At 38.4% G+C, this 19,881-nt stretch overlaps 1 protein-coding gene across 1 annotated transcript; it reads left to right on the plus strand.

Annotated features, from left to right (window-relative positions):
• The first annotated feature begins 1,026 nt into the window (after nt 1-1,026).
• On the plus strand, nt 1,027-10,711 carry SLC35E3 (solute carrier family 35 member E3). Its single transcript, XM_026667762.2, has 5 exons — nt 1,027-1,561; nt 2,275-2,385; nt 4,444-4,602; nt 5,913-5,995; nt 6,819-10,711. The coding sequence occupies exons 1-5, from the start codon at nt 1,169-1,171 to the stop codon at nt 7,003-7,005; spliced, it is 933 nt and encodes a 310-aa protein (XP_026523547.2). The 5' UTR covers nt 1,027-1,168; the 3' UTR covers nt 7,006-10,711.
• The last annotated feature ends 9,170 nt before the right edge of the window (nt 10,712-19,881 follow it).

Raw genomic sequence — 19,881 nt, forward strand, 5'->3', positions numbered from 1 at the left:
CAAGGCTATGGTTTTCCCAATTGCAATGTATGGCTGTGAAATTTGGACCATAAGAAAAGCTGAGCGCCAAAGAATTGAGGCCTTTGAACTATGGTGCTTGAGAAATCTCCTGCGAATCCCTTGGACTGCAAGGCGATCAAACCGGTCAGTCCTAGAGGAGATCAACCCTGCTCTTTAGAAGGCCAGATCCTGAAGATGAAACTCAAATACTCTGGCCACCTAATGAGAAGGGCTCACTGGAGAAGAGCCTAATGCTGGGAAAGACTGAGGGCAAAAGAAGAAGGGGACGACAGAGAATGAGGTGGCTGGATGGAGTCACTGAAGCAGTTGATGTGAGCTGAAATGGACTCAGGAGGACGGTAGAGGATAGGAAGGCCTGGAGGAATGTTGTCCATGGGGTTGCGATGGGTTGGACACAACTTCTTGACCAACAACATTAGTCATTCTTTCTCCCCAGGTGAGGAAATACTGTATTTCTGAAAAGATCACCCAATGGGGATTGTTTTATGTGTTCATAAAGTCACCAGGAACTGAACCGATCTTGCCTTTGTGCCATGTCTCTGAAATCGTGGGGATGATTATTTCTGGGTGTGTTCGCACCACTAGCTCAGTCACAAAATATGTGTCAATGCAGCCCCAACGGAGATCGAAGGCGATGACGGTTTCTATAACTGAGGGAGACCTGCATTCCTAAATGGCCGGTTCCAGTCTTTTGGGTGGACTTGCGCCGCTGCCTTTAAGAGCTAAAAAAAAAACCGTCCTCTCCTGCTTCGTACAGGCAAGACGCCGGGTTGGACTGAACTTCTCCCCAGTCCCAAAACACCCGCAAAAGCCGAAGGTGCCAACCGGCGTGGAGACTGGCCTGCGTTTGCCGGCAGCTCGCGCTGAGCCACGATAACATCAGTCCGCGCAACAACAAGCTAAGCGGCAGCCACCCTGAGCCCTGAGAGAGGGCAGCCGGCCCAGAAAGGCGAGGAGACCCTTCCCGGGGGGCTTCTGCCGAGGAAGGCCCGGGTTCCCGCGGCAGCGGAAGTTCCTGCGCCCGGGTCACGTGGGCGGGCAGGGAAGAGGCCGTGGCGGCAGTTGTGCCAGGTGTTTCCCGGGAGCGGTGGCTGCTGCTGCCGCCGCTGCCCAGGAAGCGGACGTGGAACTGGGAAGAAGCTCGAGCATGGAGGGGGGCCTTTCAGAGCGCGGCCGGTTGGCGGCGGGGCTGCTGGTGAACTTGGCGGCGTCTATTTGCATCGTCTTCCTGAACAAGTGGCTGTACGTGCGAATGGGCTTCCCCAACCTCAGCCTCACGCTGGTGCACTTCGCCGTCACCTGGCTGGGGCTGTATGTGTGCCAGTCGCTGGGCGTCTTCGCCCCCAAAAGTCTGCGGCCGCGCCAGATCCTCTCCCTAGCGCTCAGCTTCTGTGGCTTCGTGGTCTTCACCAACCTCTCCCTGCAGAACAACACGGTCGGCACTTACCAGCTGGCCAAGGCCATGACCACGCCGGTCATCGTGCTCATCCAGAGTGTGGCCTACGGCAAGACCTTTGCCACCCGCATCAAGCTCACTTTGGTGAGAAGCAGGGCAGGGTGTGGCGGGTGGGCAGAAACCAAAGGAAGAGGGGGGCTGCCCTCGCTTGCGGGAGCTGGGGGTTCCCCAAGTAATAGGCTGCAATCTTAGAGCAAGGAGAAATGCTGGAAGTGAAGTATTGCCAGAAACAGCATGCACTGTAGACAGGATCGCCTTTTTGGTTGATTATGAAGTCGCTGGTTAAAAATAATTGATTTAAACAATTATTTCCCAGGTCTGGTGCTCCTAGATTTGATGAATTAGGCTGTCTACAATTTCTAAGAATTGGTGTACTGGCCGAGTCATAGCACTGTACAGTTGTTTGTTTGTTTGTTATGTGTAAAATAGTGTGTGTGTGTGTGTGTGTAGGTAAAATAATGAATGTCCATAGTTGATTGTGGCTAACTACCCAGTGTGTAAAGGCTTTGACTTAAAACTATAAAATGTAAATGCCCCCTTTTCATCCTAAAATTGCAAGATATTTATCAGGTTCAATCACAAAACCAAAAAGATATGCTTTTTAAAAATTTGTCAGACAAGATGTTATGAAGAGCTAGAGATATAGCACCTGCTAGCCTTCTGTCTTACTTATACACGTTAGAGGCTGTAGAAATTCTAATCATTCGGAGACCAAAAAGTCTTATGAAGACTGTTTCAGTACTAAGAAAAAATACTGGAATACTTACACTTCAAATGTTTCTTTCTCTCTTTCACAGATTCCAATCACTTTAGGTGTTTTTTTAAATTCTTATTATGATGTGAAATTTAGTTTTCTTGGAATGATATTTGCTGCTCTTGGTGTTATAGTCACATCTCTTTATCAAGTGGTAAGTTAAATACGGTTTTTAAAAATGCAAGCTTAGAATAATATTTTACGTAATCTATTCTGTATTAGTTTCCAGTCTTCTGAGTAGAAAATATTTGTTGTACATAGTTTTCTTTTTATTTAAATATGTCTTGTTTATCTGTAGGAAAAGCTATTTTCTGTTGAAAAAACTCTATACACAAGTATATAAATTGTATTTGTAGAAGGCTGGCATATGGACTCTTAAATTCATCCCAACCTGGTGCCAAGTTGTATTTGGCCATAGCTTTTGACCATGGATGATACTGTCTTAGATTAATAAGGAGTTTTAGTCCAAAGTACTTGTAATATTATTAATATTTTAAATAGTTAATTGAATAGTTAATTGTATGATGATAGGGATGGGAAATTGTTGCTTATTCTGTTTTGTACTCAACAATAAATTGTGTGCATAAGGATGAAAAATGTGGCTTTCAGGAAGCTACTGCATTGTAATATCAAATATTTTGTCTATAAATAGCCTATTAATCATTTGAACAGTTCTGAACAGTCTTTGATAGTGGTTCACCCCAGTTTCAATAGAAAAGAATATATGTAGCTCAGAGATGAACTATGGAATCCTTAGTACTCTCTGAGTTTGGTTGTTTGCTTCCAGACATTTCATTACCCAATTAGGTAACATCATCAAAGCTAGGAGGAAATGGGGTTTGCTCTCTGCTTAAATATAGTAGCTTGCCCTGTCAGTGCTGATAATGGTGGTGTTTTCTCCTTGGTAATTCCTTGATTAGGCTGTTATTTATTACTTGATGGTTGGTAGTTCCATTTCATAGCTTGTGGTGGTTCCGTTGTGGTGATTGGGTGACCAGGCACTCATCCAAGTTTATATGCATTATTTTTCCCATAATAATATTTTTGTGAGAGATAGATGACATTTGGTCTTTTTAGAATGGGAAGGGAGTTGAAAAGATTTCTAAGGAGTAGGTGGAGGTTTTATCATTAAACATACATTTTAAATTGAGTTTCCTCGTGGCAAATAAAAATAACTGATATTTTGAAGTTTAAAATATTTTCATTAAAGGTAATTAAGCAAAATGTTAAGCGGTTGTTTTTAGAAGTCTTTACTTGTCTTATTGTTGACTTTCTGCTGACTTTGGGTGCAGTAGTCATTACAGATAGTACTGATAGGCCTCTGCTTTCTCCACCCAGTAACAGGCCAACAGCTTCCAATGTGAGCTTCAGGAGCATGTCTTAACACAAACGGCTGGGAATGCACTGCACCTTTGGCAAGCTCTCATTCTTCCACCTCCTCCCATTTTGCACCACACTCAACAATGCCTCCTGCACAGCTACAACCTTCACCCAGGGAGCCACCACTACCTCTCCTATGTCATCCAGCAACAAAACATGCTATGCCTCACAGTCCTTTCTCGCTGCACATTCCATGGTCTTCAGGCTATGCTACTTACATTGACAATGGAACCTGGGAGTCTTCCACCTGTATCACTGCCCTGCTTCCTCCCAAGTTGATAACTTCTAGAATTGTTCAGCCAGCATGATTATTATTAAACATATTGGCAGCTGATATCCTCATATATAGAAGATGCCCATATTGGGGAAGTTTACTCTAGTCTAGAACTATCCATGAAGGTCATAGCTGGAATTATATTTTCTTGTTTCCTCGATTTACCCATTCCGTGCAGTTTGTAGCTTGCATCCACTTCAAATTCAAAAGTTTTAGCTCATGTTTATAATATTTAATTGCTAGTAAGCTTGCATATTAAGATGCCTTTCTGCTTTAGAAATATTTTATTCAGTTTCATTTATTTATTTTTTTGGCATTTTAAGAAATCTGTAATCTAGACACTAATTTTTATGCCACTGTATCAGGATAAACAGAAGAAACTGATTGTCTTTTCTTTCAGATGCTTCAGATGCTTTGTGCAATTGGAATAAATAGGGTTGAGCTATATACATGCTTTTCTTAAAGTACACACCAATGCAGTATTTTAGTAAGCATATTGTAATTTGTTTATGTCAAGGTTAGACATGTGGGCTATTGATATATTTTTCTTTGTTTCAGTGGGTAGGAGCAAAACAACATGAACTACAAGTAAATTCTATGCAGCTACTATACTATCAAGCACCAATGTCATGTGGCATGTTGCTGTGCGTTGTGCCCTTCTTTGAACCAGTCTTTGGAGAAGGTGGAATTTTTGGCCCCTGGACTCTCTCTGCTGTGGTAAATTGTTCATTTCTCTTCTTCATTCTATTTGTTCTAAATGCTCTTAAAATTTAACGAACAATATTCATATTCAAATATAGGAAAATGTAATCCTAAATTTGGAAGTTCTTTATTGAATTAATGTTTCCCATTATTTGTTAGCCATTGAATTTTCAAATGTGAAATATTACAACTGAAGGACTGCATGAAAAGATCATTCACTACTGAATTATTTTTTAAAATAATCTTTACTTTATACATTAACATAAATTAGTCCAATTGATAATGACTGCATACAGTATATTGCTTTTCATTTCTTCAAGCATTTGTCAGAAGGCACACAATGAAGTAAATCTTCCTGAAATCAAACAAGCTGGTCTTGATTGATTCATTTACATTGTCTTAGTTAGAGGGCTGGCTTGGGGTATTCCTTGGTTCTTCTCTTGCCATGAATTTTGTCTATTTTTGACTCTTTGCCAGCTTCATAGTAAAAGTTTTGGGAGCAGCAACCACAGAAACAGAAGACAGCAAACAATACTTATGAGTAAATATACAGTGGATTGGGCCGCACACTGTTTTCCAAGAATAATCAAAAGGCTCCTTATTATATTGTTTTGGAAGGACAGTAAAGATTATAGTACATTAAGTTTTAATACTTTGATGATTAGTCATTTTCCAATTATAATGGCATTCTTGCTGCTTAATGTTTCTTTTTACTCCATATTTTGTGGTGGGATATTTTTGTTTCAAAATAAAAATTAACTTCTAATCCGTGTTTTATTTATATCACCCCCTGCATGGTGTAATCAAAAGGCATAGTTTATAAATTCAGTAAATGATACTAATGTACTGACGATGTCTCCTTAAATGGTGATGAAACATTTGCAACCAAATTGCCAAGCTCAGAGTTCAAACCAACAACCTAACTACCAACCCAAGCTACTAATATTCAAACACATTTCAATAATGAATAAAACTGCTTAGGAGATGGTACTTAAAATATTGCTGGAAATAGGTATTGTGAAATGTAAATCTGTTGAACCCTTTTTATATAGCTTTGTTTTATACTCCATATTTCAGCTTGCAATTAAATGTTCAAAGAAAAATGCTTCCAGATTTTTAACATTTATCAAATGAAATAATAATTCAAAGTAGAAAAAACTAAGGATAAGAAATCAGATCCAATTGTTTACAGACACAGGCTGTAATTCTTACTGTGAATGTGAAATGATTGGAAAGGATATCATTTGCAACCATCTATGCCAATTATTGTCTATTAAAAATCATTTGCAATGATTTGTAAGTGCTTTTTTTTCCCTAATCCACAGTCTATGGTGCTGGTCTCTGGAATAATAGCATTTATGGTGAACTTGTCTATTTACTGGATTATTGGGAATACTTCACCAGTGACGTATCCTTTCACTTGGAAAATTGTTCCAGTTTTGCAAAATTATTTACTGTATTACACTAGTAATAAACTGTAGAAATCAGAAACATCAGGTGAGTCACCAATAAATCCTTTTAAGTAAAACTTTCAGAAACCATAGAATCATATTGTATTGGACTTAAGCACTATGTTTTAGGATCTTTCAACAAGTTTGTTTGCATTGTTTTATGAGAGAATAACTCATCTCCAATACTTGAATTTACTTTCTATAGTAGCAGTAAAATAATAATGAATGTTTTATTGAAAAAATACATAAAATGAACACAGGCCGTCCTCGATTTACAACAGTTTGTCTAGTCACTGTTCAAAGTTACAACAGCACTGAAAAGGTGACTTATGACAATTTTTCACACTTATGACCATTACAGCATCTCCATAATCTCGTGATCAAAATTCAGATGCTTGGCAACTGACTCATATTTATGATAGTTGCAATGTCCCGGGGTGATATGAACACCTTTTGTAACCTTCTGACAAGCAAAGTCAGTTGGGAAACCAGATTCATTTAATAACCATGTTACTAACTTAACAGCTGCAATGGATTCACTTAATAACTATGGCAAGAAAGGTTGTATAAATGTCTTACATAGCAACATAATTTTTGGACTCAAAATTGTGGTCATAAGTCGAGGACTCTCTGTATAGTTAACAATGACAGAAGTTTTCACTTAAAGCCAAAAATGAATTAACGAATACAAGAGTAGCACTTAAGAAGCCAAATCTGGCACATGATTTAGTATTTCATTATTTTTGATTCATTATGATGTTCCTTAATACGGTTATGTAGATACAACATGTTTGGACACTTCAAATTCTGCATCACCCTCATGGGAGGATATCTCTTATTTAAGGATCCTTTATCAATTAATCAAGGCCTTGGAATTACATGCACGTTGTTTGGCATACTAGCTTACACACACTTCAAACTTAGTGAGCAAGATGGGAACAAAAGCAAGCTGGTTCAACGTCCGTAAATTAAGTATTTTTGTTGGTAACAAAAGAATTGCTTTAATATGCACTGATTCCAAAAGCAATGCACTGTCTATGGAGGAATCTAAAATTGTCCATCTCCCAGCAGAGCAGGTATTCTCTCTCCTATAGCTCCCATGCACTGCCACTTCCTACTGTGGCCAGTTGGAGTATGGATTGTATTAAATTGAGGGGGTCATAGGATTCAGTAGAAAGAAAAGCACAGTAAAGAAGACTGATGATGAAGAGTGTCTGCTCATGTGGGCATATCCAGATTCATTCATTCATTCATTCATTCTTTCCTTCATATTCTCTCTCTTTCTCTCTCTCTTCCCCTCCCTCCCTCTCCATATGTATGTATGCACAATTTGTTTCTCCTAAAGGGCTGTTTGTAATTACAGTGCAATCTCTAAGTGAACTGTCCTATTTATACCAAATGAACTCATTCAGACAGATACAATGTTTTGTGCTAGAAAATTAATCATGTCCTTACAATTATATCAGTATTAAAAGAGACTGCTTTTTTGTGATCAAATGAACATTGAAGTTTCTTGATCTGGTAAATACTGAGAAACCAAATTATTTTTCTCTGGATTTTTAATTTCCATCTGGGACTTTGTTTTTAATACTCACATCCATTGTTATATTTGTTCTGAATATTTTAAAACTTAATGTATATTTAACTGTAATTAACATTCACAGTTGAACAAAATACTGGTACTCCAAAATTATTAAGACCTGATAAATTTACAAGTTGTTAAGTTTTCTAAGTTTGTAAGTATTACCTAATTCTATGCAGGCTGGCTCCTGTAGTTTGAAAGTGTTTTCTTTTTACTTCGTTCAAGTAATTTATACAAGAAGTTTCTTTTCTAATTATTTTGGCGAGTGCAGATGTAGTGTTACTCGCAACTTGATTTGTAAACTTTCTTGCAACTTGTATATATTTCTGTTACGTTTTAAACATATTTAAGACAAAATTTACAAATCATTATGGGGATTTTTTAAATCAACATGATCCCATTCTTTCAAATGCTAGTTAAGGATAAATTCTCACTGAAAATTAACTTGGTGATATAAAGATAACTATGGTTAAACCAAGATGGTATTAGTCACTGAGGAACTACTATCCAGTCCTATCTAAATGTATCCTTATGTTTTAAACTGTAGTTATAATATTTACTTGAAATTATTGGTTAATCCAACTTAGTTGGATTATGATTAGCTATAGATTTGTCATGTTACCATGCTCCAGATTCTATGTTTATGAGCTCTGTATAGAGTAATTCTGTACTCCTGACCATAATAGAGACTGCTTATTATGATTGGAAGTCATAACAGCAGATAAAGGAAGTGACTCTCTTATAACCCCTTCATCCCTGCTTTCCCAGATGTGGTTGTTCAATAGATCATCATTTCCCTCGGGGTGGCGGGAGAGGCTCTGGAAGGCCTAATACACTCCCAAGACACCCTGAACTCTGCTTTCCTCCATTCATAGTCTCTGCAGGCCTTGGGGTCTGCCTCCCTTCCCACCAAGCGCCACACCCTCCACCCCACTTCATGTCACCATCTCACACTTTTCAAAATCTCTGGTTTCAGGTTAGGGAAAGAGGAGAGGCTGCTTCCAGGATGGCTCTGCATGACCCAGCAACAGAGCAGCTTGCTCTGCTTCCCAAACACAAGTTCCGCAGTATTCCACCATGTTCTGCAGGGCTTCAGAATACTGTGGAACTCATGTTAGGGAAGCAAAGCAAACCACTGCATTGCTGGGCCGCATGGCACTATCCTGGAAGAAGCCATTATTTTCCAAGTCACTACAATTCAGTGTGGCTACTTGGAAAAGCAGCTGTTTCTGGAGTCACACCACTTAGCCCAGGAACGGAGCAGCCTGTTCTGACCCAAGCCCTCTTCCAATAAAATAAACACAAACCAAAGGAACAGAAACTTTTTAATGATTCTTACGAATCCCCAGTTAAAAGGCTGCTGCAAACTAATTAACTTCCTCGCCAAAACTGTGCAAGGCTACCAAAAATTACAGATAAGAAATATTTCACAAGGGTCTTCAAATACCAACTTAAGATACTGCAATGTCCACGAGGCTGGAGTTTCCAAACTTTTTTGCTTCCTGCAAAGAATGTCTGATTCACAGCTGGCTTTTATCTTCTTGAAGGAGGGGCCATTACCTTGCAGCCTTACTCCCGAGTCGCCTGTGCTGCTGCAGCCGTTCTTTCCTACGAGCAGCCCTGCGCACTTGGCACAGGCTCCTCGGGAATTTCCTCATCGCTGCTTCCAGCCCCCACAATCTCTGAAGGCAGCAGTCCACTCCCTAATGGTCCTGGCCCCTCATCTGAGTCCTCACTCTCCTCAGCCGTCTGCACCTGCTGCCGGCTAACCACAACACAGCCTGTCCTTCCCTAAACAGAGCTCTGGAGATCTTTGAGGAGGAAGATATAGGGCCCAGCAGGATGGGAAACAGGCCCAAAGCCTGCAGGAATCTGAGGAAGGGAATTGGGTGGGATACAGGCAGGAGGACACTACAGGGTCCCTGCGGCCAGCCCTAAGGGCAAAAGACTGTAAAGGAACAGCAAAAGTTTAACAAAAAGATAAGAATGCTATAATAAAAGTGTAGTCTGGGACAAATCTTGTTATTGCTTTATATATTGAAAAGTGTTATATTCTGTTTTATTTTTGAGATCCAGTCTGGTCTACAGGTAGACCCTGAGTTACAACCATTCATTTAATGACTGTTTGAAGCTAAAACAACTCTGAAAAAATGACTTTATGACAGTTGCATTGTCCTGGGATCACTATTTGTAATTTTCCCAGATGACATCTGACAAGCAAAATCATTGGGAGAAGCTGGGTTCACTTAACAACCATGTGATTCACTTTAACAACTACAATGATTCACTTAACAACTGTGGCAAAAAGAGTCGTAAAAAGCTGCAAAACTCACTTAACAACTTTAGCAATGGAAAATTTGGGCTCAGTTGTCATAAGTCAAGGACTACATGTAGCAGTTAAAGCTAGAAACCACAAGAGAGATATCCCTGGTTTTGCCTTAGGCATGAAGGTCAGCTGGGTGACTTTGGAACTGTCATTCTCAGTTGTTGTGGGGGAAATGGAGGGAGGAGCATTAGGTATGTTTGCTGCCTTGAATGTGCTTATGTGGGAGGGGTTTTATATAAATCTTTAAAAATATATTGGGGAAAAGACTTTTCTAGGAAAGGAACAAAAGTCACTTTCCTAATGAATCTTTAATTTTAAAATAGTTATTATCTAAATATTCCAAATATTAACTGTAGTTCTAATTGAAACTACCCAGGACAAACAAGGTGAATTGATCAACTGTAATAATTTACTGTTTGGCCAAATTCTAGAAGGGAATGCAGAATTTGCCATGAACTGGACCAATATACTGTGTTTACACTATGATTGAAGATCTGTAGCTGGTTTTATGTACTTGTTAGACATATTGTCTGATTAATGTACTTTTTTTTAATCCAAAGCTGCGAAAATTATAAAAACCTAACCATACTATACACTAATGTAATGACCTCTAAATTTCTGAAAATGCAAGCAGTCTGTATTTTGCACTTTTGATTCATTTGTACTGTTTGTTACAGGAAAATGTCATTTCTTAGTTGTATACATTTATGTTAGAAAATAACCTTATAGGCTAATGTTACTTTTGTGAGTGTATATAAAAATCAGTCTGAATCAATCTGCTTTGGGATGAAGTTTTGTCCATTGAAGGACATGCTGGATTAGTCCTAGTCCAGCACCTTAATGTCTTACTAACTCTATTGTGTATGTTTATCTGTATTACACTCTTGTGTACACACCATCCATTCACCCCCTGGCCATTTCTATTTTTACAAAGAACAAACCCAAAAGCAGATGAGGAACAGAGTCTTTACTCTCCTGTTACAAATAGATACTTATCTCCCATAAAAGATTTAGGTTTGTTTTTAATCCCGCCTTTATTGTTTTTATAAGTAACTGAAGGTGACAAAGATAACTAGTACTCTTTCCTCCTTCTATTTTCCCCATAACAAATCTATGAGGAAAGTTGGGCTGAGGGAGTGACCTAAAGACACCTGGCTTTTCACTCCCAGTTCCCTGGTTTCTGATACCTTAACCACTACATCAAACTGGCTCCTATGAACCTGAAATTCAAAGTTGGAATATTACAGTATGCTTTCAGAAGTATTCATTTTGGAAGGGAGTTCACTTTTATTTCAAAAATGCATTTGATCATTATATTAGAATAAAGACATTACAATGTTTTTTGTTTTGTTTTCTTATAAAATATGCTATCAAACAGAACATTTAATGTATTATCCATAATTTTATTTTGTCCATATCACTTTAGGAAGCTGTGATAATGAGAAAAATAATGAATCTATCTCTTCCAATAAAATGTCTCTGAAATGTCATGAAGAATATAAATCTAATCCACTTTCAGAAATTTGGCCAGTATATTTTATAAACTGCCTTAAGTGGATCATTTTTTAATGAGGAACATTTGTCCAGATGCACAAAAGTAATAGCACAGAACATGTCCTCAGTTTCATTTGCTGTTCTAAAAGTATTTGATATCTTCAAAATCAAATTTATTCAGTAAATCACCCGTGTACTTTCTGTTAGTATTATAAAAGCTCAGCTATTTCATATAATGACTAGCTGGATCTCAGCTATTATTCAGACTGAAGAATGCTTTAAATGCAATATTTGACAGCTGCAGTTATTCAAAACAGCCTGCTAAAGGTAACATTCAAAACAGCATGTCCAGTGTAGTGTCATTGTGCATTACAAAGCAATTTTGTGCTCTGCAGAGTATTTTCTGAAATGTAAACACATCAAACATTAATTTTAAAATTTCAAATCCTTGCATCCTATGTCTTGAAAAGAGTAACAATAATTTAGAGCAGGGGTCCCCAAACTTGGCAACTTTAAGACTTGTGGACTTCAACTCCCAGAATTCTCCAGCCAGCTATTCTGGGTGTTGAAGTCCACAAGTCTTAAAGTTGCCAAGTTTGGAGACCTCTGATTTAGAGTATCATTATCTATCCAAGCTCAATGTATTCTTTCTTCAAGTATTTTAGAGAACAAAATGGTAACTCCACATCTCATTCAAGTATTTTAGTTAGAGAACAAAATTGTAACTCCGCATCTCATTCAGCTGTAACGTTTATTGCATTTGTAAAATAGTCATAGGTGGGGAATTTGTAGGTCTCTAGATGCTACTGGATTCCACCGCTGGTCAGGCTTACAGGGTTTTAAGAATAACTGAAACTATAATCCACTAATATCTAGAGACTTAATAATTTCTCATCCCCTTAATATAACACACAACAAACATACAAAAAATTAATAGAATGGTGTAGATGGCAGTCTTCACTGTGTAGGAGTCTTTTTATTGTCAAAAATAGAAAATATCATCATAAAATATATTTATGACTTTGTATAAAACAGAATGCAATGTTTTTAATGCAAGATACTTGTTTTTTTATGAATAAAATAGATAATTATTAGTCTTCTGAACTCTTTTTTTTACTTTTTTAGAAAACTGGAACAGTTTTCACTTGTTTAATGTTTCAAATATCTCTCCCTAATATGCAGCAGATTAAGTGATACATATTTTTAATATTCTTTATTTTTCAAAATACTTGAATCGAATTGTTATACTGAAAAAAAGGTGAGATTTAAGAAAAACATGATTGTGTTGATACAAATATTCCTGCAATTGTACACTTTCATAATTATATCTGATCCTTACATAGATAACTATATATTTAATATTAATGTTTAAGTCAGTGGTTTTCCCTAAGATCCAAAGCTGTAGCTGACCGTAAGATTACTTTGCTGATTGAAGAGCCTTCCCATTAATATAAAGTGAACTAAATTCTAATTCTATTGAAAAAAAACATATAAACAGAATGTATGTATCTGTTAGTCATTCTTTTATACTTATGGTCTACGATGGGTTATTATGTATTTTTATTTTTTTAGATAGATAGATAGATAGATAGATAGATAGATCTTTGGTTATTCGGGTTTTCTCCCGCGTAAAATTGGAAGTATCTAGGCGACGTTTCGATGAAGTCTCATTCATCATCTTCAGGCTTGTGACACACATAAAGACTGAACTATGCACCCTGACTAAAGTACTGACAGCCAACGGCTTCCACAAAAGCAAAATCACCGGCTTGATCCACAAAAACACACTGAGACATAATGGAGACCTAGAAGATGAACAGACCTATGGAACAGCTGTCCTGCCCTACATAAGAGGTACTACAGACAAAATCAGTAAGATACTACACAGGCATCACATCAAGACTGCCTTCAAAACAGACAGAAAAATAGCAGCCATCCTTAGAAACCCCAAAGATAAAATTGACCTGGAAAACCAAGGCATATACGAAGTCCCCTGTGCATCATGCCCGGCCACATACATTGGACAGACCAATAGAAGAATTAGTACCCGCTTGGATGAACACAAAAATGCAGTAAAAAAGCTGGAACACACTTCTTCACTAGTCCAACACATGAAAGCCACAGGTCATAGCATCAACTTCAATGGCACCAAAACCCTAGTCACTATAGAAAACCCCAGCCACAGAATTATCAGAGAAGCCATAGAGACTGAAAAAAGATCTGAAAGCATGAATAGAAGAGATGATTCCACCAGACTGTCAATTATTTGGAAGCCTACACTCACAAACAAAAAAATCTCCACATCACTAGCCAGGCAAACACCTGGGCACAAACAGATCACCCCTGATACCTCCAGCTCAAACACACCCCAACCAGGCACCCAGGTGAAACCTAGCTTCCTAACAAATGATAGCCGTCCATTTACTCGGAGCCAAGCTGCACTAAAGGCCTCCAATACAGGAACACAATGTTGCCAGCCAATCAAGACACAAAAAGAGCCACAAAACAGACAGAAAATATTAGAAACACCAATCAAGCAGAACACAGCAAACTCCAAGACCAATAAACACAGACCAAGACTCCCAACCAATCAGGATGAAGAAAAAACCATTCTGGCACAGCAGTAGGCTAGCCCCAAATTTAAAAGTGAAACAACTGTAAAAGTCTGACTCACAGATGAACATAATACAGAAGCCTGATGATGACAGATGAGATTCTGCTGAAACGTTGCTACAACTTTAAAAGCACAACCGCAACTACAATGACGTGGGAAAATACCCAAACAAAGCTGAATACCATACATACATACATACATACATACATACATATATATATATATATGTGTGTGTGTGTGTGTGTGTGTATTCTAAGGATATATATATTCTAAGGATTTGTGGTTCTAACATAGACAAGGCCAGCTTCTTTCCTCAAAATATTTTGGATAATAATTTCCACAATCTTATCTTTGATCTGGAGCTCATTGGCAATATAGTAAAAATTCTTGGAAGGGCTACAGATTGTCTCCTTCTGCAATGTTTAATTAATTTGGGACAGGGATAGGCCTTTGGGCATATATTGAATGTTGGGAAGGGATATTTGGCAGTTTCACAAAATGAGTATTGTGGAAAGAGGACTGCTGAAATAATTAAAAAACACTCTGTTGCAAGCACCTCTTTCTTTTCTATGCCATTAGTTGCCAAAATATTCACTGTGTATACTCATTTGTATGAATAAATAGCATGCCACTACTTATTTTATTTATTATAATTTAACTATTTATTATTATTTAACTATAATATAACTATCCTATTACCAAAGCTTGGATATCAGAATATAATGTGCTGATGTCATCCCAGAGCAACTATCTATAGAAGTACAGCCTATATATATCCTGAGACATCTCTACATAGAGAGCCAATGTGGTTTAGTGGCTGAGGCACCCAGTTAAGCCATTAACTAAGTTTTAGTCCTATGTTAAATATGATTATGAAGCTAGCTAGAGGATTTTGGACCAGACATTCTTTTTCAGCCTCAGGAAGAAGGCAAACCACTTCTGAAAAATATTGCCCAAAAAAGATTTCATTAAATTGCCCAGGCAATAGCTAGCAGTCAAAACTAACTAGGAGGCATGCCAGTATATATACACAGACATAAATGCAGACAAATATCAAAATGTATTAGGATAAAAATAATTTGAAATCGGGTAAGTTTTTCAATTTGAGTAGGGCACTCTACATTTAACATAGCTGCAACCATATCAATTTTAAAAAATCCTGTCCCAAATTATTGCGGACCCTGGATGAAAAAGCTCTCCTTATTTTAAAAATATTGCGTATTTTTGTCAGAGAAGTGATTTCATTAAGTTATTTTAAACAGTGCTTGGGATTTTTAAAGAGGTTTTACTAGTTCAGGGAGAATTTCAAGGTAGAACATTAAATTATCTTGTTTTTTTCTTGGATATAGGGCAAGAGGTTATAGCTTGTGAAAGAAGTCATAAGGCCTTGACAAACTATCACCACAACTGTTAATTATAGAATTTCAAAAATTCTTGACTTTATCTCAGTATAAACTAACATAAGTTTAGCAAGGACAGTTGTGAAAACAATACATTAAAATGAGAACAATGAATTCAAGATCAAGAAACAGAAATGTTGTCCCCTGCATAACTGAAATTATCTTTACTCCATATTTACCATATTTGAGTTGCATTTCTGCTACACTTAGAGGAATTTTATGAAAATTGTATCAATTATTACTATTTTGCTGATCTGAATCAATTTGGCCTTGATATTTTGTATTGGTGTTGCAAATGCCAGAAGTAATTTTACCGACCAAATATTAGGATGATGAGAATAATATCTTAAGTGAAAAGAGTGGTTGTGTCTTCCCTTATAGGAGCTTTCAGTGATGGACCACTTCCCTTAATATTAGCACCACATTTGGAGTTTTCCTCCTGGATAGTCAAGAGATATCAACTTTTGAAACCATCTAGGAGTGCGTGAGTTCCTTAAAGAGCTTGTGGTTCCCTAGCCAAGGCCCACCTCTACTCCTTCAATTTTAAGTCTCTCAATTTTAACTAATCATACTGGTCCAAATTAACATTTTCACATGGGAGATGGCATTCCTGATATCTCAATAACCTCTAAGGGAGAATATGATAGACAATAATAAGTATCCGGGGAAAGTGAAATAAATATTGTATGTTTAATTAAAAGTGTAAAAACAAAGCCAAATGTGGGATGGCTTATACGCATTTATAGTTATAGATATTAAATAGACCCACTTTAAACTTAATCTTTTGGAACTGATTAATAATGAGAACTCTAGGTACAACATATGTCGAGGGCATCAAAGTTCCATATGTTTATGCTATTTAAAATATACTCAAATTAATGACTCTTAATTTTGACTGGTAGGGCATTCTGTAACTTAAAAAATGAAAACAAAAACATAGAAAGTCAACATCCCTAATTCATAGCAATTGGTCATGAAGGTATAAATAATTATCTAAACAAATACAAGTTTTATTAATTTGCTTTATTAATGTACAAAATGTGTACTCTACTTTTCCTTTATTTTACTAAAGTTGCACTGAATTCAGCAGAATTCACAAGTGGTAATAGAATCATAGTCTTAATTAACAATAAAGCAAATAAGGAAGAATGCAACATTTAAGTATCTTCTAGATTAATTATTCAATTAGCAAGAGTCCATATTTTTAGGTTTGATTCTGAAATGTTATAATGGGAAAGTATTAAAGATTACTTTTTAACAGTGACTGACAGTTTGCATTTCTTAAGGTGAAAAAGATCTAATTCTTTCAATATATAAAATTATATTGAAATGCATTATGTGGATAATATGTATTATCTAAATGTATTCAATCAATCTATTCAAAGACAATTTAATGAGTGATCTTTTCAATAAATAATTCCTAAAAAGCAGTATTTTATGCACGATTATTTATAAAAGCTCATGATGCAATGTTTATTATTACTTTTGTATACCATTTAAAAATCAAAACTTATAGCAGCTCACAACAATATAAATATCCACAGTAGAAAAATGAATATTTTCAATCATAGTCACACAATATAAATGTACAATTAAAACAGAAATAGAAATTCTAATATAAAACATCAAGTGTGCAATCATACCCCTTAGGTCCGTTGGCAAAGTTGGGTCTTTGATAACTTTTTGATAAATGTCATCAAAATGGCCAGTCTATGTACTAGAGCAGGGGTCTCAAACTCGCAGCCCACAGGACAGATGCATCACATGTTGGCCATGCCCACCCACCCCCACCCCCGTTTACCAAGGGTGGGGGGAAGTCACGATACATCACGTGATGACGTGACAACTCGAGTTTGACACCTGTGTTCTAGAGGGAAACTATTCCAAATACTGAAATCCACCCGCATTTCTGGAGCAACTCCATTTTAAACATGGAATTATGTAAGAATGTTTTAGTAGCCAAATAAAGAATAAAATGAAGATCTTGATCCGGTCAGTTTTAGGAGTGCAAGTATTTTGGATTTTGAGAAATTCTGGAGAAAAAAAAGCCCAATAATTTTTAAAATACTATTTTTATGTGGTTTTGGATATTTAAGTTATGTGCTCAACAATCTGTAATATGTATTTGCTGATGCTTTGGAACAGAACAAGTCTGGGCAAATCTCATAGTAGCCCTGCTGAGTCAGACCAAAGGTCATGCTTACAAAAAACCAAAGAAATACCTGTGAAGCCTACACAGAGGAAACCTTTTGTTTTTCAGGACTATTCTATCAGAAGGTAGAATATTGCTTTTGTAGTAGTAGGCACTAATAACTTTATCATCTAGGAATACACCATGTCCCTTCTTAAAGCTCAAAGCTATCTAAAGCTGTCATGGCTTCAGAAATTGATCAAGATAAAGGTTGTGTATGCTCCCTACTCATGACACATGATTTTATTTTATTTTTGTTTTCAAGTCAGTCTTGACTCCTGGCAACTGCCTGGACATGTCCCTGTAGTTTTCTTGGCAAAATTTCGAAAGTAGTTTGCCACTATCTGTTTCCTAGTACAGAGGGTGAATCTGTGATCCAAGATCCACCAGCTGACTTCATGCAAAAGATGGAACTAGAACTAGCAGTCTCCCACTTTCTTAACCACTACACCAAATTGTTTTTCTGATTATTTTATACATTTTTTTACAGAACTTATTTTGTTTGAATGTAGTGCCATGTTTGTTGTGTGAAAACTTTTTGCTCAGTTCCCCTTCCCATTTTTAAAAATTATGGTGAACCCCAGAGTTTTTATATGTCTGGATTATATTTATCAATATTTAGTGTATTAAAAATTAAAATCAAAACATTAATCATGTTAGTTTATTTAATCATATAAAATATTAAACCAACTGGATATTAATGTATTTTTTCCATATCTTATATTTTTAAGAAGTAAAAATGAGAAGTTATATTGTTTTGAATTTTTGCAAATATCTTCAATATCTGGAAAATAGTCTTCATTTCATGAATCCCTAAGAGGTCTCAAGTAACACAAAGAGTTTTCAAATCATACTTTAAGCAACACTGATGTATACCTACAATACAATTCCAACATATCAAGGATAAAATTGTATGTCTCCTTTGTATTATTGCATTTCCCTATTGTATTGAGAGGTTCAGGATCTCAGAGAAAAAGTGAACATTGCCACCTATTTGAGAAGACCAATGTAAGGTGCAGTAGCAAAAAAAGTACCCCCTTGTTTAGCAGGATCATTGCCCCAGACAGATTTCCCTTTTATTCAGAAGCAGAGACACTTGGCTTCAGGCGCTCCTGTCGCCTCCTTCCCTTCGAAGGCAAAGCCAATTCTTTTAAAAATGACACCCTACTACCAGTACGACAAAGCCTCCCCTGCCCGAGAGGGCAGCCCAACCCCACCTGGGGATGTGAATCTCCCAGGGCCTCAGTGCAGGATCGGCCACCCCGGGAGAAGCGCCCAGCCACCATCCCTGCCTGGCGCCGGGCAGAGCGCGAAGAGCTTTGCCTGGGGCGCCCAGCGCAGCTGACAGGCGGGCCCTCCTGCCCGGCAGCAAAGCTCTGGCCAAGGCAGCGAGCGCCTCCCCGCCAGGCCCTCCGCTCATCCTGCCAGGGCCACGCCAGAGCCGTGCGGGCTGGGCAGACCCAGGAAAGCGGGTTGCGGGTGCGTACCCGCCTGCCAAGTGAAAGAGCTGGGCTGACCTGAGTTTGGCTTCCTTCCCAAGTTCCTCCAGCCAGAACCCTAAGGGGCCACCAGGAGAGGCCGCCCAAGGCAGTGATAGCGCCCACCCATCCACGGACAGGGAGGCGAGGCGACGGCAGCACTGCTTCCCTGGCCGGCGGGTCCAGTGGAGACAGCCCGAAGCCGCTCGTCCTTTCCACCCCTCACCCAGCCCGTCCCCATCCTCACGCATCTCCAAATGTGACAGCAGCTCTAAACGCTGCAGCGGCACGGGCATCAGGCAAAGGCACTGACTCGGCGGGGCTCAGCTCGGATGACGCAGCGCAGGCCAACGCCTTGCCTCCCTGTCCACGGATGGGTGGGCGCTATCACTGCCTCGGGTGGCCTCTCCCGGTGGCCCCTTCAGGTTCAGGCTGGAGGGACTTGGGAAGGAAGCCAAGCTCGGGTCGGCCCGGCTCTTTCGCTTGGCAGGCGGGCGCGCACCCGCAGCTCGCTTTCCTGGGTCTGCCCAGCCTGCACGGCTCTGGCGTGGCCCTGGTGGGATGAGCGGAGGGCCTGGCGGGGAGGCCTCGCTGCCTTGGCCAGAGCTCTAATGCTGGGACTTCCTATTGGGGGAGGCCGTATTGTTGGAGAAACATGGTACCTATTATCTTGTAAGCAATTGACAAACCAAATAAAATAAAATAAAAATAAATATTCTGAGAGTGCCTGGGTTTTATAACCTTTGTTGGGATTTGAA

This window comes from Notechis scutatus, chromosome 6 (assembly GCF_049901735.1).
Source record: "Notechis scutatus isolate UNSWTSFEM ecotype Mainland chromosome 6, rNotScu1.2, whole genome shotgun sequence".
In the NCBI taxonomy this organism is placed as follows: Eukaryota; Metazoa; Chordata; class Lepidosauria; order Squamata; family Elapidae; genus Notechis; species Notechis scutatus.

Bases quoted from the DNA above. Each gene is read 5' to 3' on its own strand.
- SLC35E3 (XM_026667762.2), top strand. From the start codon at position 1,169: ATGGAGGGGGGCCTTTCAGAGCGCGGCCGGTTGGCGGCGGGGCTGCTG. The intron at 2,386-4,443 runs GTAAGTTAAATA...TCTTTGTTTCAG, and splicing joins TCACATCTCTTTATCAAGTG to TGGGTAGGAGCAAAACAACA. The intron at 5,996-6,818 runs GTATCCTTTCAC...ACGGTTATGTAG, and splicing joins GGGAATACTTCACCAGTGAC to ATACAACATGTTTGGACACT.